The 25,336-nt window shown below is 36.6% G+C and overlaps 1 protein-coding gene across 3 annotated transcripts in view; it reads right to left on the bottom strand.

Annotated features, from left to right (window-relative positions):
• LRBA (LPS responsive beige-like anchor protein) overlaps window positions 1-25,336 on the bottom strand; it is a 777,374-nt gene that overhangs the window by 226,352 nt on the left and 525,686 nt on the right. For all 3 annotated transcript variants that reach the window (XM_055405330.2, XM_055405331.2, XM_088827977.1), the window contains exons 41-42: window positions 14,907-15,024; window positions 12,626-12,728 (exon numbers count right to left, since the gene is read on the bottom strand). In XM_055405330.2, coding sequence (XP_055261305.2) covers window positions 12,626-12,728; window positions 14,907-15,024 — 221 coding nt within the window. The remainder of the gene's footprint in view (window positions 1-12,625; window positions 12,729-14,906; window positions 15,025-25,336) is intronic.

The following is a 25,336-nucleotide window of genomic DNA, read 5'->3' as shown; positions in this document are numbered from 1 at the left end:
TCTAACAGCCTTTTGTTTTACATTTTTCATTGTAAAACCTGTACATGTCTTTGTCATCTAGGAAAAAGATATTTCTAATCTGATGCCTTTGATTTTCCCCTCCATCCCTTCCCTTCTTATCACACAGGCTGAAATTCCCAATGTAATGTTAGAAGTGGTGAGAATGGAAGATATTCTAGCTTTCCTGACCTCAGGGGCAAAGCATTCAGTCTTTAAACATGAAGTACGATGTAGCATGGGAAAAGTATGGGACTTTTTGGTGGCTACTACTTACCTGTTTATCCTGTACTCTATTAAAGTGAAAGTGAAGTCGCTCAGTTGTGTCTGACTCTTTGCAACCCCATGGACTATAGCCTACAAGGCTCCTCCGTCCATGGGATTTTCCAGGCAAGAGTACTGGAGTGGACTGCCATTTCCTTCTCCAGGGGATCTTCCCAACCCAGGGATCAAACCTGGTCTCCTGCATTGCAGACAGACGCTTTACCGTGTGAGCTACCAGGAAGTTAGTATTCTATCAACTACGTGCATAATACTAATTTTCATATTTACACCAATTTGAGTTCCTGTGATAAAAATCCATATGGCTGCTTTATAATCCTTTCTGTATATTGCTGGATTTGGTTTGGCAATATTTTGTAAAGCATTTTTCTATATATTCATTAGGGTTATTAGTCTATTGTTTTTTCGTGTGACGTCTTTGCCTGGCATTGATATTAGGGAAAAGATGGCCTCAAAGAACGAGTTGGTAAGTGTTTCTTCCTTTATCTTTTGAATGAGTTTGTGAAGGGCTGGTATTTTTCTAATTTATCTATTTAATAAGATTCATCAGTTAACCCATCTGGGCCTTGACTCTTTGGTAAGATTTTTGAATTCTAATTCAATGGATCTGTCACAGGTCTATTCATAGTTTTAACTTCTTCTTGAGTAAGTTTTGACAATTCTGACTATCCAGGAATGTGTCCATCTCATCTCAACTGTCTTAACTTGTAAGCTGGTATTTCCTGCTAATGTTTTTAATTTCTACATGGTCAGCAGTGCAGTCCCTTCTTTCATTTCTGACTTTGGTAATTCATGTTACCTCTTTTGTTCATAGTTAGGCAAAGTATGTCAATTTTATTGAGTTTTTCAAAGAATCGGCTTTGAAAAGTTCTAATCTGTTATGGACAGGGAGGCCTGGCATGCTGTGATTCATGGGGTCGTGGAGAGTCGGACACGACTGAGCGACTGAACTGAACTGAACTGAACTGAATCTGTTGCTGCTGCTGCTGCTGCTAAGTCACTTCAGTCGTGTCCGACTCTGTGTGACCCCACAGATGGAAGCCCACCAGGCTCCCCCGTCCCTGAGATTCTCCAGGCAAGAACACTGGAGTGGGTTGCCATTTCCTTCTCCAATGTGTGAAAGTGAAAAGTGAAAGTGAAGTCGCTCAGTCGTGTCCAACCCTTAGTGACCCCATGGACTGCAGCCTACCAGGCTGCTCCATCCATGGGATTTTCTAGGCAAGAGTAATGGAGTGGCTTGCCATTGCCTTCTCCAGAACTGAACCTGTTACATGTCCACAAATTCTTTGCTATTTTCTCTTTAGAGAAGGAACTTGATTCTCCTGCCAAGGAGCCTGCTGCTACTGCTGTTAAGTCACTTCAGTCGTGTCCGACTCTGTGTGACCCCATAGACGGAAGGCTACCAGGCTCCCCGTCCCTGGGATTCTCCAGGCAAGAACACTGGAGTGGGTTGCCATTTCCTTCTCCAATGTGTGAAAGTGAAAAGTGAAAGTGAAGTCACTCAGTCGTGTTTGACCCTCAGCGACCCCACGGACTGCAGCCTACCAGGCTCCTCCATCCATGGGATTTTCTAGGCAAGAGTACTGGAGTGGCTTGCCATTGCCTTCTCCAGCCTGGGCTGTATTTAATAACTCTCCTGAAACAAATAAGTTGTAGCAGAAATGATGGCTTGAGACTATCAAGGGCAGGTCATAAGAAGCCACAGGGGCATCTACCTCAATCTATCTAGGATCAATTGCTCAAAGTCACGAACTCACTCAAAAGCAGCCTATGGCGAGGCAGGATTGGCACAGACCAGAGTCCTACTGCCACAGGGCATGGGAGTGTATCCACTTAGAAAGTCCTCTAACCCAGGATGACTACAGCTCCTACTGATATTTTGGCTATTATCTGTTGATTCTCTATCAGTTGCATTTATAAGACGATACTAACTAAAAAATCTGAATAAACACTAATCAAAAATAGCCCAAATCAATACACAATTAGGTATGTTAAAAGTAAACAGCAAGTTTCTACTGCTAATGCATTTCAATCAACATAAAAATCCCAGTGTTAAGTCTCTTCCTAGTTCTTCAATTAGCTAACTGAATTGCATGGATGAAAACGAACAACCACTAAGAAATAAAACAGGTAATGATCCTGCTTTTCAAATGCAGACAACTGGCTAGCACACAGGAGAGAGAGCTATAACCTGACGCTCTTCCAGTTCCCTGCACTGTGAGAGAGGCTTTGGCATTTAACATTCCTTTCACAGAGTTATTAAGTTACTCTGAACAATATAAATGCTAGTTATTAACTCCACATGTATATACAAAATTAATATTTGAACTCTGATTTACCAGAGGTTAAAGATAAAAGTTTTAATTAAATATATTGTATGCAAAATCCTTAACATATGGATTTGATATTGAATCAACAGAAAAGATTAAAACAACTCTGACATAATAAAGCAAAGTCTAATCATTTTAATCAAAATGATAAAAAGTATAATGATTTATTACACATATTAAGTGATGGTACACTTGAAAATGGGTACGAAGTAAGCACTTCTGTAACTTAGGTATTTTAAACATGCAGAGCCTGTTTTTCACTGATCTTTGCTGGGATAAAACATAAAATAACAACACCTACCAAACTTAAGTGTATGGTTTAATAACATTTGAATATACCTGATTCTGTAACCAATCATCATAGAAACACTCCAAACAGCTAACTCCTGTGTCCTAGTTCCTAGCTCCTGGTAACCAACGATCTGCTTTCTGTCACTATACGGTTTTGTTTCTCCAGTAGTTTCACACTGATAGAATCATATAATTTCACGTTATTTCTCAACCACTTCATGTAGTAGAATCATAGTCTATGATGCCTGGAGCACATAGCGCTGAACCAGTTTACTCAGCACAATGCTTCTGAGACTCACCAACGCTGCTGCACGTATCAGCGGTCACTGTCTTTTTATTCTTTTGGGATTTGTTTTATATATTTTAATTAGATAAGAAAAGTAGTGCGTCTACATTTTTGTGAATTGAAAAAATAAAAGATTTTGGAAGTGGATAAATAGAAACCTTAAATTCTATAATGCTGAGATAACTGCTGATACTTCTTTTAACTGAAGTGTAGTTGATTTACAATACTGGGTTAGTTTCAGGTATGCAGCAAAGTGATTCAGTTATATATATGTAAATATTTTTCATTATATGTTAGTATAAGATACTGAATATAGCTACCTGTGATACACAATAAATCTGTGTTGTTAATTTTATATTTAATAGTGTGAATGTGTTAATCTCATGCTCCAAATTTATCCCCCCATCACCTTTCTGTTTTGGTAACCATAAGTTTGCTTTTTATGTTTTTGAGTCTGTGTTCAGTTCAGTTCAGTTCAGTCGCTCAGTCGTGTCCAACTCTTTGCGACCCCATGAATTACAGCACGCCAGGCCTCCCTGTCCATCACCAACTCCCGGAGTTCATTCAAACCCATGTCCATCAAGTCGGCGATGCCATCCAGCCATCTCATTCTCTGTCGTCCCCTTCTCCTCCTGCCCCCAATCCCTCCCAGCATCAGAGTCTTTTCCAGTGAGTCAACTCTTCGCATGAGGTGGCCAAAGTATTGGAGTTTCAGCTGTAGCATAATCAGTTCTTCCAATAAACACCCAGGACTGATCTCCTTTAGAATGGACTGGTTGGATCTCCTTGAGGTCCAAGGGACTCTCAAGTCTTCTCCAACAACAAAGGTCAAAAGCATCAATTCTTTGGCAATTTGTAAATAACTTCTGTATAGTTTTTCATTGCATGAATGCACTACAATCTACTGATCCATTTACAGTTGATGGACTAGAAATGTTTCAATCTGGTACTACATGAATAACACTGCTACTAATATTTCCTTACAAGTGAATGTGTGTACATATATTTTCATTACTCTCTGTAATCACCTAGGAGCAGAACTGACAGGACATAAATTAAGTATATAGTTAATAAGAATACTGCCAAATTTTCCACAGTGACTATACTAACTTGCATTCCTACTAGCACGATTCTAGAGTTTCTGATGATGTATACTGATTTCACATTATTTATCTATTCGTTTATAAAACTCAGGTTTACCGATTTCTTTAATCCTTTTTAGGTGTACAATGCAATGAGTTTTGCCAAACAAATACAGTCAGGTAACACCACAACAGTCAAGACAGGAAATATTTCCATGTTATCAAAAGTTTCCTCACATTCTTTTGTAACTAATCGCCCCTTTTCAATTTCAGTCTCTTGAAACCACTGATCTGATTTTTTGTCCAAGTAGTTTCGTTTTTTCCAAAATGTCATATAAATGGAATCACACTATACACAGATTTTATATACAGTATATACAAACAGTTGGCTTCTTTCACCTAGCACTATACTTTTTATTGTAAACTTCTTTATTTTGTATTGGGATATAGCTGATTAACAATTTTATGACAGTTTCAGGTGGACAACAAAGGGACTCAGCCATACATACAAATGTATCCATTCTCCCTCAAACTCCCCTTCCATCCAGTCTGCTACATGACATTGCCACGTTCCATGTGCTATACATTAGGGTTTTGTTGGTTATCCACTTTAAATATAGCAGTGTGCACATGTCCACCCCAAACTCTGTAACTATTCCGTTCCCCAATCCTTCCCCTTGGCAACCGTAAGTTCATTCTCTACGTCTGTGAATCTCTTTCTGTTTTATAAGTAAGTTCATTTACATCATTTCTTTTTAGATTCCACATATACAGGATGTCGGGCTTCCCTGATAGCTCAGTTGGCAAAGAATCTATCTGCAATGCAGGAGACCCTGGTTCGATTCCTGGGTCAGGAAGATCCACTGGAGAAGGGATAGGCTACCCACTCTAGTATTCATGGGCTTCCCTGTGGATCAGTTGGTAAAGAATCTGTCTGCAATGTGAGAAACCTCAGTTTGATCCCTGGGTTGGGAAGATCCCCTGGAGAAGGGAAAGTCTACCCATTCCAGTATTCTAGACGAGAGAATTCCATGGATTGTATAGTCCATGGGGTTGCAAAGAGTCAGACACAACTGAGCAACTTTCACTTTCACTTTGTAGGGGATGTCATACAATAAATTTATCCATTCTGTCTGCTTACTCAGTATAACACTCTCTAGGTCCACCCATGTTGCTGAAAACGGAACAGTTTCATTCTTTTTAGTGGCTGAGTAATACTCCACTGTGCATATGCACCACATCTTCTTCATGTACTCCACTGCCAATGGATATTTAGGTTGCTTCCACGTAAAGGGCTGCAATGAGCACTGGGGTGCATGCAACCTTTCGTATCATGTTTTTCTCTACATATATGCCCAGGGGTAGGGTTGCAGGGTCATATGATAGCTCTTTATTTAGGTTTTCAAAGAACCTCCATACTGTTCTCCCTAGAAGCTGACCAATGTACATTCCCACCAACAGTACAGGAGTGTTCCCTTCTCTCCACACCCTCTCTGGCATTTACTGTTTGGGGACTTTTTGATGATGGCCATTCTGACCAGTGTGACATGAGACTTCATTGTAGCTTTCATTTCCATTTCTCTAATAACTAGCGATGATGACATCTTTTCATGTACCTCTTGGTCACCTATGTGTCTTCTCTGAGGAAATGTCTATTTATGTCTTCTATCAATTTTTTGACTAGGTTGTTTCTTTTGATACCATCATATTTTTAAAATTTATTCACGTTGTTCTATATATTGGAGATTGTTCCTCTTTATTACTGAGCAGAATATCCTGTTTTATGGATGAATATACCGTAATTCGTCCATTCACTAGTAGATGACCATGTTGGCTAGTCCCAATTTTTTGTTCATAGCTGTGTCAATATTTGTGAATAGGTCACTGTATGAATACACATATTTTCATTTCTCCAGAGTAAATGCCTTTGATGATACTACCAGAAGATAGTGCAAAAATGGGATCATTTGAAGGAGGTCCACATTATCTTCATTACCTCCATCATAGTTTGGTCCCAGGTAAATAGCAGGGACATGCCGGGAGAAATATCAATCACCTCAGATATGCAGATGACACCACCCTTATGGCAGAAAGTGAAGAGGAACTCAAAGGCCTCTTGAGGAAAGTGAAAGAGCAGAGTGAAAAGGTTGGCTTGAAGCTCAACATTTAGAAAACATAGATCATGGCATCTGGTCCCATCACTTCATGGGAAATAGATGGAGAAACAGTGGAAACAGCGGCTGACTTTATTTTTTGGGCTCCAAAATCACTGCGGATGCAGCCATGAAATTAAAAGACTCTTACTCCTTGGAAGGAAAGTTATGACCAACCTAGATAGTATATTAAAAAGCAGAGACATTACTTTGCCAACCAAGGTCCAGACGGACTATGGTTTTTCCCGTGGTCATGTATGGATGTGAGAGTTGGACTGTGAAGAAAGCTGATCGCCGAAGAATTGATGCTTTTGAACTATGGTGCTGGAGAAGACTCTTGAGAGTCCCTTGTACCGCAAGGAGATCCAACCAGTTCATTCTAAAGGAGATCAATCCTGGGTGTTCATTGGAAGGACTGATCCTAAAGCTGAAACTCCAATACTTTGGCCACCTCATGGGACGAGTTGACTCACTGGAAAAGAGTCTGATGCTGGGAGGGATTGGGGGTGGGAGGAGACGGGGACGACAGGGAATGAGATGGCTGGATGGCATCACCGACTCGATGGACATGAGTTTGAGTGAACTCCGGGAGTTGGTGATGGACAGGGAGGCCTGGCGTGCTGTGATTCATGGGGTCGCAAAGAGTCGGTCACGACTGAGCGACTGAACTGAACTGAACTAGCAGGGAGGGAACACAACTCCACCCATCAACAGAAAATAGGATTAAAGACTTATTGAGCATGGCCCCACTCACGAGAACAAGACCCAGCTTCCCCCTCAGTCAGTCCCTGCAATCAGGAATCTTCCCTAAGCCACGGCCACCAGGGCAGCCAAATAAGAGGGCAGACAGACTGAAAACCACAACCACAGAAAACTAACCAATCTAATCACGTGGATCGCAGGGCTGTCTAACTCAATGAAACTATGATAAATGCCATGTAGTGCCACCCAAGATGGGAGAGTTCTGACAAAACGTGGTCCACTGGAGAAGGGAATGGCAAACCACTTCGTATTCTTGTCTTGACAACCCCATGAATAGTATGAAAAGGTAAAAAGATAGGACACTGAAAGATGAACTCTCCAGGTCGGTAGGTACCCAATATGCTACAGGAGATCAGTGGAGAAATAACTCCAGAAAGAATGAAGAGACAAAGCCAAAGTAAAAACAACACCCAGTTGCAGATGTGACTGGTGATGGAAGCAAGGTTTGATGCTGTAAAGAGCAATACGAAATAGTAACCTGGAATGTGAGGTCTATGAATCAAAGCATATTAGAAGTGGTCAAACAGGAGATGACAAGAGTGAACATGGACACTTTAGGAATCAGCGAACTAAAATTTACTGGAATGGGTGAATTTAACTCAGATTATCATTATATCTACTACTTAGGGCAGGAATCCTTTAGAAGAAATGGAGTAGCCATCATAGTCAACAGAAGAGGCAGAAATGCAGTACTTAGATCCAATCTCAAAAACGACAGAATGATCTTTGTTCATTTCCTAGGCAAACCATTCAATATCGTGGTAATCCAAGTCTATGCCAGACCAGTAATGCTGAAGAAGCTGAAGTTGAATGATTCTATGAAGACCTACAAGACGTTCTAGAGCTATCACCCAAAAAAGATGTCCATTACAGGGGACTGGAATGCAAAAGTAGGAAGTCAAGAAACACCTCGAGTAACAGGCAAATTTGGCCTTGGAGTACAGAATGAAGCAGGGCAAAGGCTAACAGTTTTGACAAGAGAATGCACTGGTCATAGCAAACACCCTCTTCCAACAACCCAAGAGAAGACTCTACACAAGGACATCACCAGATGGTCAACAATGAAATCAGATTGATTATATTCTTTGCAGCCAAAGATGGAAAAGCTCTATACAGCCAGCAAAAATAAGACCGGGAGCTGAGTGTGGCTCAAATCAAGAACTCCTTACTGTGAAATTCAGACTTAAATTTGAAGAAAATAGGGAAAACCATTAGACCATTCAGGTATGACCTAAATCAAATCCTTTACGATTATACAGTGGAATAAGAAATAGATTTAAGGGAATAGATCTGATAGAGTGCCTGATGAACTATGGATGAAGGTTTGTGACATAGTGCAGGAGACAGGGATCAAGACCATCCCCATAGAAAAGAAATGCAAAAAAGCAAAATGGATATCTGAGGAGGCCTTACAAATAGCTGTGAAAAGAAGAGACTGGAAAAGCAAAGGATAAAAGGAAAGATATACTCATTTGAATGCAGAGTTCCAAAGAATAGCAAAGAGAGATAAGAAAGCCTTCCACAGTGACCAATGCAAAGAAATAAAGGAAAACAACAGAATAGGAAAGACAAGAGATCTCTTCAAGAAAATTAGAGATTCCAAGGGAACATTTCATGCAAAGATGGGCTCGATAAAGGACAGAAATGGTATAGACCTAACAGAAGCAGAAGATATTAAGAAGAGGTGGCAAGAATACACAGAAGAACTGGACAAAAGAGATCTTCACGACCCAGATAATCACGATGGTGTGATCACTCACCTAGAGCCAGACATCCTGGAATGTGAAGTCAAGTGGGTCTTAGGAAGCATCACTACAAACAAAGCTAGTGGAGATGATGGAATTCCAGTTGAGCTATTTCATCTAACCTAAATGATGATGCTGTGAAAGTGCTTCAAGTCAATATGTCAGCAAATTTGGAAAACTCAGCAGTGGCCACAGGACTGGAAAAGATCTGTTTTCATTCCATCCCAAAGAAAGGCAATGCCAAAGGATGCTCAAACTACCACACAATTGCACTCATCTCACATACTAGCAAAGTAATGCTAAAAGTTCTCCAAGTCAGGCTTCAACAATACGTGAACCGTGAACTTTCAGATGTTCAAGCTGGTTTTAGGAACCAGAGATCAAATTGTCAACATCCATTGGATCATCAAATAAAGCAAAAGAGCTCCAGAAAACCATGTATTTCTGCCTTATTGACCATGCCAAAGCCTTTGACAGTGTGGATCAGAATAAACTGGAAAATTCCGAAGGACATGTGAATACTAGACCACCTGATTTGCCTCTTGAGAAATCTGTATGCAGGTCAGGAAGCAACAGTTAGAACTGACACGGAACAGACTAGCTCCAAATTGAAAAGGAGTAGGTCAATTCTGTATACTGTCACCCTGCTTATTTATATGCAGAGTACATCCCGAGAAACACTGGGATGGATGAAGCACAAGCTGGACTCAAGATTGCTGGAAGAAATATCAATAACCTCAGATATGCAGATGACACCACCCTTATGGCAGAAAGCGAAGAAGAACTAAAGAACTTCTTGATGAAAGTGAAAGAGGAGAGTGAAAAAGTTGGCTTAAAACTCAACATTCAGAAAACTAAGATAGAGGCATCCGGTCCCATCACTTCATGGCAAATAGATGGGGAAACAGTGGAAACAGCGGCTGACTTTTAATTTTCTGGGCTTAAAAATCACTGCAGATGGTGACTGCAGCCATGAAACTAGGAGTCTTACTCCTTGGAAGAAAAGCTATGACCAACCTAGACAGCATATTAAAAAGCAAAGACATTACTTTGCCAACAAAGATCCATCTAGTTAAGGCTATGGCTTTTACAGCAGTCATGTATGGATGTGAGAGTTGGACTACAAAGAAAGCTGAGGACAGAAGAACTGATGCTTTTGAACACGGTGTTGGAGAAGACTCTTGAGAGTCCCTTGGACTGCAAGGAGATCCAAGCAGTCCAATCTAAAGGAGATCAGTCCTGAGTATTCATTGGAAGGACAGATGTTGAAGCTGAAACTCCAATACTTTGGCCAGCTGATGCAAAGAGTTGACTCATTTGAAAAGACCCTGATGCTGGGAAAGATTGAGGGCAGGATGAGAAGGGGACAACAGAGGATGAGATGGTTGATGGCATCACCGACTCAATGGACATGAGTTTGAGCAAACTCCAGGAGTTGGTGATGGACAGGGAGCCCTGGCGTGCTGCAGTCCATGGGGTTGCAAAGAGCTGAACACGACTGAGCAACCGAATTGAACTGAACTGAGCTATGGTAACTGTATGGTTCATTTAATATGAAACTCCAAAACTGCTTATTTTCCCATCAATATGTGAAGTTCCAGTTACTTTGCATTCTTAAGCTCTTGTTATTATCATTTTTTAAGAAGTCATTCTAATAGGTGTGCCATGGGTTCTCACCGTGGTTTTAAAATTATATCATCATTTCCTTGATGACTAATGACATTTGGTATCTTTTCATGTGCTTGCTATTTATATCTAGTCTTTGCCGACATATCTACTCAAATCTTCTATTTTTTTTCAAACAGATTGCTTGTCTTATAATTAAATGGAAGAGTTTCTTATATATCTTTATATAAATCCTTTATCACGTATAGGTTGTACCAATATTTCAACCCAGTCTATAACATACCTTTTCATTTTCTTGAGTATCTTTTAAAATCAAATGTTTTTAATACGAAAGGCCAATAAGTAGTTTCTTAAAATCTTATTTAAGAAGTCTCTGCCTAACACAAGGTCACAAAGATTTCTCTCCTATTATTTTCATTAGGAAGTTATACTTTAGCACTTATGCTTAGGTTATGTTATGAATGAATGAAGTTGCTCTTTGCAACCCCATGGACTGTAGCCTACCAGGCTTCTACGTCCATGGGATTTTCCAGGCAAGAGTACTGGAGTGGGTTGCCATTTCCTTGAGTTAATTTGAGTTAACTTATGTTACATTTTTAGTTAATATGTTACATTTTGAGATTTTAAAGGGTGAGGTGGGTTTTTGTTATTTATTTTGGTTTGTCTTTTTGTTTCTCTTTTTTTGTTGAAAAATATCTTTTCCCATCAACATATCTTGATACCTTTGTTGAAAATCAAATGCTCATTTATGGATGGGCCTATTTCTGGACACTATTATATCCCATTGCTCTATAAGTTTATTTTACAAAAATACCAAACTCTACTAGTGAATGTAATTTTATATTAAATCTTGAAATCAGATAAAGTCCTCCAACTTTTTCTATTTCAAAATTGTCTCAACAATTCTAGATATTTGCATTTCCAGTTAAATTTTAGAATCAGCTTGTCAATTTCTCCAAAAGAGTCTTCTAGAATTTCAGATAGGCGTGCTTTGAACCTACAGATCTGTTTGGAGAAAACTAACATCTTATTTATATTGAGTCTTCCAATTCATGAACATGATATAGTACAATTTTCCATTTTTAGGTTTCTTTCATTTTCCAGTGTTTGTAGTTTTCAGTGAACAATTCTTAATATATTTGCAAATATACCCATAGTTAATTTTTTATCTTATTTAAACCATACTTTAATTGCAATTTCCAATTGTTCATTGCTATATAAAAACAAAATAATGTATGCTGCAAAACAGGTAAATTCATTCATGAGTTCTAATAGCTTTTTTCCTTTTTGAAAATTTTTGCAGTTTCCTCAGTAATTTCACATTAAGTATATATACTAATGAAGACAGTTTCACTTCTTCCTTTTCAATCAAGATGGTCTTTAATTTCCTTTCTGGAAAAGCCTTTTTGTGGATTTGGAATTCAGGTAATGCTGGCTTTACAGGATTACTTGGGAAACTTATCCTTCTTTTCTATTATCTGTAAGAGTTTTCCGAGAAATTGTGTCACTTCATTAAACATTTGATAGAATTTGCCAGTGAAACCATTTGAGCTAGGTATTTTCTCTGTTAGAAGGTTTTAAGCTACAAATTCAATTTCCTCTGTAGAGTTATTAAAGCTATTCCCTTTCATTAGTGAGACTTTACAGTTTGTATCTTTCATGGAGTCTGCCGATTCATCTAAGTTGTCTAAATTTGCTCACAATATTTCCTTATTATTAAATATCTATAGGATCTGTAGTGATACTCCTTCTCTGATTCTGATACTGGCACTTTGTGTCTTTTGTCATAAGCCTCATATAGATATTTATTACTCTTGATGTATAAGCTATATCTTATATAGATATTTATTACTCTTGATGCTCTGATTTTATTGTTTTCTTTTTCAGATTAGTTTCATTTACATTTGTTCCTCTTTTTTGAGCTTCTTCGACAAGTTCAGTTGACTCAAAATGATACAATAACAATTACCATTTACAATGAAGCATGAAACAGAAGGTCATGCATTTCAAAACAAATTAGAAAAATATTATTACAGATAATTTTCCATATCTTTTTCATATAAAACAGTACCTGGTTTGAGGCAATCCAAAACTGGTTCCAATGCCAACACGAGGTAGATAGTTAACCACTTTCTTTACTGTCGCAGGGTCTGGGAAGTTGAACATTATAGCAACTAGGAAAAATAATATTTAAAAGTCAGAATGAAATATGAGTGCCTTTCTGAAAAACTGATTTCTTGGTCCAGTAAAATGCTTACTCTTAGTTCAAGTATCTACTCAATAGAAATTTTATAGTATTAGTTTTATCATAGTATATATGAAGTTTAAGCATTAATATGCCAGAGATGATATTCATTTTACTCATAGAATATTCCTTCTCTAAATACCATCAGGACTAATAACTACTGTTGCATTAATGTGACATAAAGTTGAGATTTTATCTAGCTACAATTCTGAATTTACAAAGCTGAATTTTGGCAAGTTAAAAATATACCTATAAATTTCTATAAAAAATTTAAGATTATATACTAATATAATCTAATATACTTAATCTAATATACTTACCTATAGCTACTAAATTGTCAGTTGTATTTACTTCTAATCATCAACAGCTTAAAAATATTCTCTTGTAATTTATGCAAATCCTTGTATTTTTTTGTAGTTTATGTAAATATTACATAAACATATAATATAGTGCTTTTTGTTTATGCTTTGTATGTTCACATAGTCTAGAACAATGTGTGACCTGAAGAAAAATTTTTCCTCCAAGGTCAATAATCAAATTAAATGTTTTTTAATCATTTCTATTTTAATAATTATATACTTTGAGAACATTATATATAACTGTAGATATCATAACTGTACATCATATATATAAATATACTCATTATATATATTAATTTATGACTGTGATGTACAAAATTTTATTCTTAAAAAGTATGACAGGAACAAAGTCATAAAATCATGGCAGAGAATTTAGAAGACAGTAATTGGGTCAGTCCTGAAATTTTAATCATATTAACTTTTGTATCAGAACCATAAATTATCCACAAATATTCATCTAGAAGATGATCCTTCTTTTCCACCTAACCTGAAAAAATACTATGGGCCAAAAATTTTTATCAATGTCAGTGTAATTTTTGAACACTGACATTACAATATTTTTTAGGTAAATATATGATCATGCACTAAACATCTAAAATATATTTAGAACTATCATATACATATCCACAAAACTTTTTCATAAGCCTTTCTTACATATCCACTATTACGTTGACTACAGGAGGGGAAAAAATGGTTACGGCAGGTGACCAAGGCCATAAGGAAAAGGCAATAAAAAAACACACAAAGATACAGAGCAAAGATGCTTAATAAATTTTAAAGACGGAAAATAAGTAAGTAATAAATATTGTGAGGTGAAAACCCCTTTGGGACAGCAAGAATGCAGACTGAACTAAAGTGTAAAACATTCACTTGATTATTGACCTGAAAGAATAACGTTTACATTAGAAAAAGTGGTAAGTGTGTAGAAGAAGACCAACTATGGAAGGAAAAAATACCTTTTCCTAAAGAAATCTGTATTCCCTAAAGACACATGATTTCATTTAAAAAGAAAGTATGCATGGAATATACATTATGTGCAGATTTTTAAGTGAAAACTTGTAGATTATAGAAAGAGAAAATATGAAAACTTAAAAATCTACTTAAATAAAATAAGCATGTACACAAGATTTTACATATTCTCACTTGTAAACCTCCACTCATACACCACAATGCTTTCCCTTCAAGTTCACCTTGTCCCTCCTTCTAATCTTAATGATTATTTCGCCAAGTTCAATTCTAAACCCACAAATTGAATTTTAGTTCTTTCAAGAATGAGGTAATACAAAGCAACCAGGACAGTTCAGTACCATCTTCTGATGGTCCTTTATAAATGGCAATAGATTAGACAAAAAAATTAAATAAATGTATGAATTATTTGATTACCCTCTCCCCTCTTGAAATGCAGCCACCTTCCAGAAGGAGTTTAAGCATCAGAGCACTGCTGAGGATACCAAAACTCTACAACTGATTAAAAGGGTACTTATCCCCCATATTTATAAATCCTGCACTAATCTGTAATTTGGACAGAAAAATAAGATACTGGAGATAATTCTAAGAATAACCAAAGGGGTATAAACTATGAAGATGCATGTAGTTCAAAAAAGAGGTCAGTAATGCAGAGAGCAGGTTACACAATTCTATCCAAATGGAAACAATACGGAATGGAAACAATATGATATGTTCAAAATGAAATCTTAAGGAGATGGAGGTTAGCTCTGTAACAACATACATCTGCAACATCATCTTACCTCTGTTTGCCATAAAGATCTCTAGGGCTGTATTTTGCAAAAGATAACGACGGGAAAAGATCGATCGTATCTCTGAGAACAGCCATTTCCCATGCAGCCCTTCTGTATATGCCAGGATCTAGTGAAGAAAAAGAGAATCCGGAGTAAGTACAATAGAATCTTTTTGTTCTTTCCCCCAATTAAAACACAGAAGTCCTTATTATGAGAAATAATTTCTAAAAAATGAATAAACAGTTACTGAAATAATTTGGAGGGTGACTAAAAACTATAGATTGTAATTCATGAAAAAGATGTTTAAATGAAACAGCAGAACAAAACTGTAGCACATCTATTTTATAAATATATTTGGGGGCTTTTTAAGGCAATGATGTCATCTATTGCTTTTCAGGAAATACATATAGCATTACTGATTGATTTTTGAGTCATATTACAGAAATAAAGTATTAGACAAACTTTAAAAAGAAGAAAGACCTCAAAAGAATGTCCTACAAGCTTATAGATCACATATAAAATTCAGTTTCATATAAAATATCCAGAAATACTTTTTATATACTTTAAAATTACAAATTTAAGTTCATAACTTCAAAAAAATCACAGCTATAAGGTCACTGTTAAGGCGACAGTCACTCATTCAGAAAGCACAAAGAGTGACTGTATAAGAGGTTAAGCATCATTTTGTCACTGAGGCTAAATACAAACCTGCGAATGAACTCAGCACAATCTCTCTACGGAGTAGGTGGTTGTCAGAGTAACTTGTTACAAATTCTTGTCATCCCATGTGACAGATGCAATGGCTTAGAATTCTTTGCAAACTCAAAGTAATCCTGTCTTTAATACTAAGCCACTTTGTTGCTTTGTTATTCAAGCTTTGTTTTTTAAAAAGTTCATTTCAAAAGCTTAATTATGAAGGTGTTAAAGGAAAACCAGATTTGGAATTTCTCCACACTAGTACTTCACAGAATATTAATAAATAAAATGAGATGGATGTGTTATCAAACACTGATGAAAATTCATGAAAGCAAATTAAGTTAAACAACTAAGATAAATCTCTCAAAGTAACCACCATTAAAAAATACAAATAAAATGACATTTGTATATGATATTGCAATGTAAGGACAAAAATGGGATAAGTAAAGAGGAAAAATAATGAATGCTAAGAATTTATCCTACATAAACGCTGTTCACTTTATATTTCCATTTTCTAGATCTTAATTATAAAAAATCTACAATACTTAATGCAAAATACAGGGTTTTTGTTGATGTTATTGTTTTTTAAAGAGGGAAAATTAGTTAATTCACTAAATACGTACTTAAATTTTTCTACAGAAAATATTCTATTTCTGGTACCACAGCATCTAGAAATGAAAGAACGGGCACAACTCCTAGGTTCACTATTTTCTGAAAAACCAAACAAGAAGTCAAAATTCCAAACAACTAATTACACTTTCAGTTTTAAAACAGGTGAGAAAGAAAGTCCTTCAAACATTTTCATACAATCAACACCTATGTAAGTAAGATCAAGAGAGACTAACAGAAAAAAGAGGACAAAATACTGATACTACTCAAGATTTTTTTAAACCAGCTGTCACTTGTACCCCTTTCTCTCACCATAACCAGTAGGTCCTAGGCTCCAGAATTTGCAGTGGCCTCCTGACTGGTCTCTCTGCTTCTAATCTTACCTGGAGAATCTACTACAACCAGAGGAGTCAGAGAAAATAGCTTTGTAAATATAAATCTGATCCTGTCTCTTGCGCACTTAATGCCACGTAGTGGCTCCACAATACATGCACAGTAAACTCTGAGTACTGCTCCGTCGATTTAGTCGTGTCCAACCCCGTGCATAGGAAAGATATAAGCATCTGAATGCAGAGTTCCAAAGAATAGCAAGGAGAGATAAGAAAGTCTTCCTCAGTGATCAATGCAAAGAAATAGAGGAAAACAACAGAATAGGAAAAACAAGAGACCTCTTCAAGAAAATTAGAGATATCAAGGGAACATTTCATGCAAAGATGGGCTCGATAAAGGACAGAAACGGTATGGACCTAACAGAAGCAGAAGATATTAAAAAGAAGTAGCAAGAATACACAGAAGAACTGTACAAAAAAGATCTTCATGACCAAGATAATCACGATGGTGTGATCACTCACCTGGAGCCAGACATCTTGGAATGTGAAGTCAAGTAGGCCTTAGAAAGCATCACTACAAAGCTAGTGGGGGTGATGGAATTCCAATTGAGCTATTTCAAATCCTGAAAGATGATGCTATGAAAGTGCTGCATTCAATATGCCAGCAAATTTGGAAAACTCAGCAGTGGCCACAGGACTGGAAACAGTCAGTCTTCATTCCAATCCCAAAGAAAGGCAATGCCAAAGAAGGCTCAAACTACTGCACAATTGCACTCATCTCACACGCTAGTAAAGTCATGTTCAAAATTCTCCAAGCCAGGCTTCAGCAATATGTGAACCGTGAACTTCCAGATGTTCAAGCAGGTTTTAGAAAAGGCAGAGGAACCAGAGATCAAATTGCCAACATCCACTGGATCATGGAGAAAGCAAGAGAGTTCCAGAAAAACATCTATTTCTGCTTCATTGACTATCCCAAAGCCTTTGACTGTGTGGATCACAATAAACTGTGGAACATTCTGAAAGAGATGGGAATACCAGACCACCTGACCTGCCTCTGTATGCAGGTCAGGAAGCAATAGTTAGAACTGGACGTGGACCAACAGACTGGTTCCAAATAGGAAAAGGAGTACATCAAGGCTGTATATTGTCACCCTGCTTATTTAACTTATATGCAGAGTACATCATGAGGAATGCTGGGCTGGATGAAGCACAAGCTGGAATCAAGATTGCCAGGAGAAATATCAATAACCTCATATATGCAGATGACACCACCCTTACGGCAGAAAGTGAAGAGGAACTAAAAAGCCTCTTGAGGAAAGTGAAAGAGGAGAGTGAAAAGGTTGGCTCAACATTCAGAAAGCAAAGACCATGACATCTAGTCCCATCACTTCATGGGAAATAGATGGGGAAACAGTGTCAGACTTTATTTTTGGGGGCTCCAAAATCACTGCAGATGCTGATTGCAGCCAGGAAATTAAAAGACGCTTACTCCTTGCAAGGAAAGTTATGACCAACCTATATAGCATATTAAAAAGCAGAGACATTACTTTGTCAACCATGGTCCGTCTAGTCAAGGCTATGGTTTTTCCCGTGGTCATGTATGGATGAGACAGTTGGACTGTGAAGAAAGCTGATCGCCGAAGAATTGATGCTTTTGAACTGTGGTGCTGGAGAAGACTCTTGAGAGTCCCTTGGACTGCAAGGAGATCCAACCAGTCCATCCTAAAGGAGATCAGTCCTGGGTGTTCACTGGAAGAACTGATGCTGAAGCTGAAACTCCAATACTTTGGCCACCTCATGCGACGAGTTGACTCACTGGAAAAGACTCTGATGCTGGGAGGGATTGGGGGCAGGAGGAGACGGGGACGACAGAGAATGAGATGGCTGGATGGCATCACTGACTCGATGGACATGAGTTTGAGTGAACTCTGGGAGTTGGTGATGGACAAGGAGGCCTGCCGTGCTGTGATTCATGGGGTCACAGGGAGTCAGACACGACTGAGTGACTGAACTGAACTGAACCCCATGCAACCCGATGGACTGCAGCCCGCCAGGCTCCTCTGTCCATGGGATTCTCCGGGCAAGAATACTGGAGTTGGCTGCCATTCCCATCTCCAGGGGATCTTCCCGATGCAGGGATTGAACCTGGCATCTTGTACATCTCCTGCATTGGCAAGAAGGTTCTCTACTGCCAGTGGCACCTGAGTAACCCAATAAACGCTGCAGTCCTTCATAACTGTTACAAAGCGTTATATCTGGGATTGCCTGATGAGCCCAGCTCACTCTGCATCAGGGCCTTTATACGTGCTTTCTCCTCTGCTCAGACTGTTCTCCCAGATGTTCATGTGGCTGGCTCACCCTCACAATCAGATATCTGCTCAAATGTCACCTCGTTAGAGAAGCCACAGGATCTAACCCCACTTCTGCCACTATCACCTCGTCCCATCCCAAACTCATCAGGTTTCCTTTGTAACACTTATTACCACCAGAAATTGCATTATTTCCTCGCTTCTCTTTTGCCTCTCTTCAGCACCAGAATACTAGAATCTAAGTTCTACTGGGATAAAGGTTTTGAATGTACTCTATTTTCATCTTCTGTAACAAAGTCTTACACAGAGGAGACATTTTTGAATGATTAAATGAGTGAATGGATGGCAACCAAAACTCCATATATGATCAATGTTAATTTTGTTTGGGCCATGTTATATTTCCCCAAAATTTCAAGAAGTTGAAAACACTTGAGAAAAGGGTTATTTATAAAAACAGTCAGATCTATGGCTCCTCAGGGAAAAAAATGGAGCATATGTCAAGCCTAGGTCTATATACACCACAAAGCACTATTGACAGGCACTCTCCATTTTCAAACAATCTCTAGACACTCACCTATTTACTATTACCTGCTTCGTTTCCAGTGGTGTTTGTTTGAGTTTGCCATTTTTAACTTATCAAGTAACAGAGAATCCAATATATGTTCTGTAACACTTCTGGTCCAATCTATCCACAATTTGTGAAGAAAAGGAGACTTAAACAAGTTAAGTACTTAATAGGAAGTCCCTTGGAAAGCTAGCAGCAAAGTCTGGCCTACTCCCAGGTTGTCTAGTCTAAACTGCCCAGAGCGTACTTTTATGATTCACTGTCACATTTCTAAGAGGTTAAACATCTGTTCAACTAGAATTCATCAGAAATTTTAATCAACTACATTTTTCCCCCTGTACTTGTGTTAAAAGTGAAATAGGAAAATCAAACAAGAATAAACAACAAAGCTTGAGGCTCCAAGCTCTGTCATATAGTAAAAATATCACACACTGGTCTGAAAATTCTACCTCTTTTATCTATAGAGCTATGTAGTAAGACTTGTTGCTTAATATGGTGACGGCCAATCATTGCAAGATCACTGTCATGCAATCTAAAGATTTAATTATTAGTATTTTCTAGAATATCTCAATTACTAAGAGAAGAACACTAAAACATTATAATAATATTTTTAATGTAATAGTTTTCCAATCAATGAAAATATTCCATTTATATCCCATGCCTTTAAGTAACATAGGTATTTTAAAATATACTTAAAATACGGCAAGTGGCAAGGTCCTTTAAACTTCAAACTTACTCCAAACAATAGAAAATGACATAAGCTCCATGGAACCACCCTGAAACTTATAAAATACTAATACCACACTGTTGTATAGATTTTTAAAATTTATGAAGTATTATAGATAATATTGAAATTCCCATATATAACCCTTCCTGATTCCATTTTCCTTCTTCATCAGACCCAATCACTATCCATGTTTTCAGGCTTAGCATTACCATAATAATTTTTATTCTATTAGTATATATACATCTACAAATAATATACAGAATAGTTCTACCTGTTTGCAAACCTGATGTGAATGGTATTATACTGCAAGGATGACACTCTGTTTTCAGAGTTAAACATAAGCAGGTAAAGTAATGTTTTAAAACTGAAGAGACACAGAAATAGGAGGAGAGACAGAAAATTACTTAAAACTGCCAAAGCTATCAGCATTTAAAATCTTACAGATAAAATTAGACCAACTTAAAAAAGAACAACCAATGAAAATCTGTACTTAACATCAGGATAGTGGAATTTAAAGTAGAAACAAAGAATCTCTTAACTAAGAGAATTACTAGCTGAAATTGATATAATAACATTTCTTTAAAGTATTCATTAGGAAAAGGTGTCAGTACTGAGAAGCAGCTGCGACCTAGCTAAGCAAGAGGTTTATTTCTTATTGGAATAGTATATTCCTGGTCTGAGGCTTCACTTCAAAGTCTCTAGAGTTCAATTAAAACTGGATTAGGTAGAAGCAGACCCTTCTTTGGGACTTTCTGTTCACTGAAACTCTACTTACACTGACAGCACCCTAGACAGAGGTCTAGCCCTCCAATGAATCGGTTACTATGGAAACCGTATCATTACCATTGCTCCGCAGTTATGACCCCAAGTCTAGAATAGCTTGAAAGCTTCAGCCCTCAGCACTCTCTTTGAATGTTTTCCATCTTGTCTCAATATCATTAGTATTATTATTAGTGAATTCAGCTTTCATTTTTTAATAATTTATTTGAATAAAGATAGTTTATTGGTCAAATGTTAACGAAAGGTTGCAGAGAGGAACAAAAGAAATCATTTATATGTATATATACTCTCACACATGTAAATGCATATATACTATTTCTTTACATTAAAATATCAAACTTATTTTCTTTAAAATTTTATCTAAAAATTGTGACTCTGGAAAAGAATTTTGCCCAAATAAACCTACCTTTTCCCCTACAATTCAAATAGTATACAAACAAATACATGTGAAAATTTCTTCACCCTGTTGCATTAATTGGCTAGAAAGAAAGTATTTTTCACCTTTAACCATTCATTTTGAAAAGCTAATGAATTTATCCAAATAACACTTCCACTTCCTTCATTTTCATGTAAGGATAAAGAAAAAAAATCTGTATTATTTACTGCCCAACTGCATGATACCCTTATTTACTGAATATTAGGTATGTTCAAAAAATAGATTTTAAAGTAGTCTCTGAAAACATAGCCATACTTTTTCCATTTAAGTAGAGAACAAAGGCTTTCTTTTTAAACTCTACCCTCAACAAATTTTAAATTTTTTCAAATTCTTTTAAAGGGAAAGATATTAAAAAGCGATTGAAAAACATCACAAAAAAATTTGAGAGTCTGCATCTATAGAATCAATAAAAAGTTTTTTTCAAAACACTACTATTAATGTTTAAAGCTCGCACTGCATATCCTAGACTCAAATATGCATCAATTTTTTGAGAGGTTTTACTCTTTCAGAGAATTCCATACTAATTTCAAACGGATTCAGTAACAAAAGTAAAATCAAACAATGCAGAGAAACAATAGGACTTAAAATTTCATAACAAAATCATTTCTAAAATATATGGATATATATTTAACATTAAAAAAATTTTTTTAACTTAGTATACAAAATATAAGCTAATCAAGCCACCAATCAATCAATGATTCCACAGTTAGAAAATATTCAAATCTTATTTTCCTGAGCATAATTATAAATCAGTCACAAGGATTATATCTTAATATGGAAAATAGTAAATATTTGAAATAATACAAATGAAAATACATGTTAAAAAATGCACTAGTCTAAATATAGTCTATCAATATGCCACTAAACACATGTGCAAATATATTTACAATAATCGCATTTTTAACAAAACAGCTGAAAGTAATCATAATCAAGTAGTTTAAAGCTGCACCACTGTTATTAACATAGCTTTTAGATTTTGCTACACATAATTTTCTCTGAAACTTGATATCAAAGCATAGCACTAAATTTATTTTAATATTGAATACCAGTTAGTTTAAGGATGTTCTTCATCACCATTATTTAAATATAAATTCTTAAGCAAAACTTAGAGGTCTCTTTGAATTGAAAAATAACATAAACTTAACTCTGGTAGAAATTTTAACGTGGCAATTTTGTTATTTAATATATATCCATGGATACACAGACTGTCCGCAAACTTGGAAAAAATGACAACAAATGTATAAAAGTTATGAATATAAAAGAAAATTACCTTTTAAATTAATTATGAGTTATTTTATATTTTTCATCTATATAGTAAATTTCCTCCTGCTTACTGGTAGTATGATGCAGTATTCTCCTTAGCATTTTCATGGGTGACAAATTCAATTAAACATATTCATTACTCTAATGTTCTATCTGGCAGTTTAGTCAGTATGAAAAATTAAAAATATATAAATAAAATGCTGTGTGACCTCTGTATTGATTGGGCTAAAACGGCTTTAGCCTGGGTGTGGACGATGGGGCATCTGGGAGGGGCGAGAGGGGAGCACACAAACACATACACTCTTATGTTTTCTCTTCCAATTACTGAGGGAGATGATAAAACCACAGCAAATGATGTATCAGCTCATTTTATCTTATCGCTTTGGGGCTAGGTGACAATGAAGTTCATATTTCACTGACTCCCATTGAAGATTGTGAAAATTACTTGCCCTCATGACCTGAAATTTCACTAGAAGACAGAAATTTCTCTTCTGCAAAGTAATGCAATTTTTCAGATGTCAACCTTTAGCCCAGCTTTAAAAATTAATTTCATTTATATTAACCAATGATATTGATATTTTCACAGAACGCTCTTTGATACATGAAGCACAGACTGGCAAATTGATGTTGCTTTAGATGGGTAAAACTATTTTATTTTAAGCTGCTATGGCAGACAGATTTATGGCAAAATGAAATTCCCATTTCATAATTTAATATTTGTGCTGGAGCAGAGAACCTTTAAGCCCTTGGCCTGTAAATAATTCAGACTCAGTTGGTTCTTTTATTTTCAATATTCTTCAGCTTAAAGATAATTTGCATTCTAAATGATGTTTCATAAAAGCCACCTCTTACTGAACAAATATTTAATATATATATTAACAAGAGCCAAGTATAGTAATAAATAAGCAGAACAAAGAAGATATTTAGCCATCATCCAACTAATTTTTAAATTTATAAAAATTTAAACCGTATCTCCAATCTGATTTTTATGAAAGAACCTAAATATACAAAAGAAGGATAATAAGGAATAATAAAAAGCAACATGAATGTATCTTGCTTTCTTCTTCATAGCGCATAAAGAGCAAGGTATTAAATTTTGAGAAAACAGAATAAACAGGTATGTAGCTGAATTAAAATAGAGATATCTGGATTTGGAGTTACTTTTTAAGATAAAAATATAATAAAAATAAAGCCACAATGTCAAGTTTATCATGAATAAAATGTAAAAGTGTTTGATTTCAGTATATAGATAATAGAAATTACCTTGAATACATAGAAAGAAAAATGTAAGTATTTTGGAGGGGTAAAAATATTACTAAAAAAGTACAGTTACTAAAAAACTAAGGTACGTATACCTTATCAAGTTTTTATTACCTTTATCCAGTAAAGAGTTTTGTTTAATTCAAATGCCTAGAGAAAATAATCATTAGACCAAAACTTTTAATTTTATTAGTAAGTAAGTTAAACATAAACATGCACTAGGTTATCCATTAATCTATACTCTTAATGAGAAAAATGCCACATACAAAAAAAATGTCAGCAATTTAGCTATTTTCTCCCCAAGAAGGATTAATACCACTTTGCCTCTCTATTTCCAAAATCACTTTTGCAAATTGTATGCAAACAATATCAATATTACTTTTTCTTTAAAATATTTATAGATAATTTTCCTTATAGGTATGATATGGGGAAATGATAATATAAATGATACCATATTTTTCTTCATTTAAATTGAAAAGAATCCTAGTTACTTCTTAAAAGCTTGTGAGAATGACTGCTATTATCACTGAATTCAACTTACAAAGTGTTTTTGCCTATTACTCTGTACACTGACTCTTTAAGGTCATGAAAAAAAGAGTTAAATTTAAATCAGCACTAATAAAATACTGCCTAATATTTAATGGGTGGAATATTCTATAACGTATACTTTTAAAATAAGCAATGGACAAAACCTATCTTTCTTCTCGATGTCAATTCTTACTTGATGAACTTAATATCAATCCCAGATTGGTATCAAAGGCCCTCTCTAAATACAGGAAGCAAATATCCAAATTAGAGTAATAGCAGCCCATAGCTGGGCTTCCCAGGTGGTGCAGCAGTCAAGAATCTACCTGAAATGTAGGAGACATTGAACCTAGGGTTCAAGCCCTGGGTCGGGATGATCCTCAGAAGAAGGAAATGGCAACCCACTCCCTTGTTCTTGCCTGGAAAATGCTATGGACAGAGGAGTCTAGTGGGCTACTGTTTACAGGGTTGCAAAGAGTCAGAAAAAACTGAGCAACTGAGCACACAGTCTGTACCTAGAGTACTTATCTCTTTGTTGCAGATACAACATGGGTTAGTAATTGCAAGTTTCTCTGTTGGAGAAGACTCTCGAGAGACCCTTATACTGCAAGGAGATCCAACCAGTCCATTCTAAAGGAGATCAATCCTGGATGTTCATTGGAGGGACTGATGCTAAAGCTGAAACTGCAATACTTTGGCCACCTCATGCGACGGGTTGACTCACTGGAAAAGACTCTGATGCTGGGAAAGGTTGGGGGCGGGAGGAGAAGGGGACGACGGAGAATGAGATGGCTGGATGGCATCACCGACTCTGTGGACATGGGTTTGAGTGTACTCCGGGAGTTGGTGATGGACAGAGAGGCCTGGCGTGCTGTGATTCATGGAGTCGCGGAGAGTCGGACACGACTGAGCGACTGAACTGATGAACTGAACTGGTGAC

The sequence above is a fragment of the Moschus berezovskii genome, chromosome 19 (genome assembly GCF_049115385.1).
Source record: "Moschus berezovskii isolate FMDL1 chromosome 19, NW_MosBer_1.0, whole genome shotgun sequence".
NCBI classification, from domain to species: Eukaryota; Metazoa; Chordata; class Mammalia; order Artiodactyla; family Moschidae; genus Moschus; species Moschus berezovskii.
This window is presented reverse-complemented; position numbering and strand designations above follow the sequence as displayed.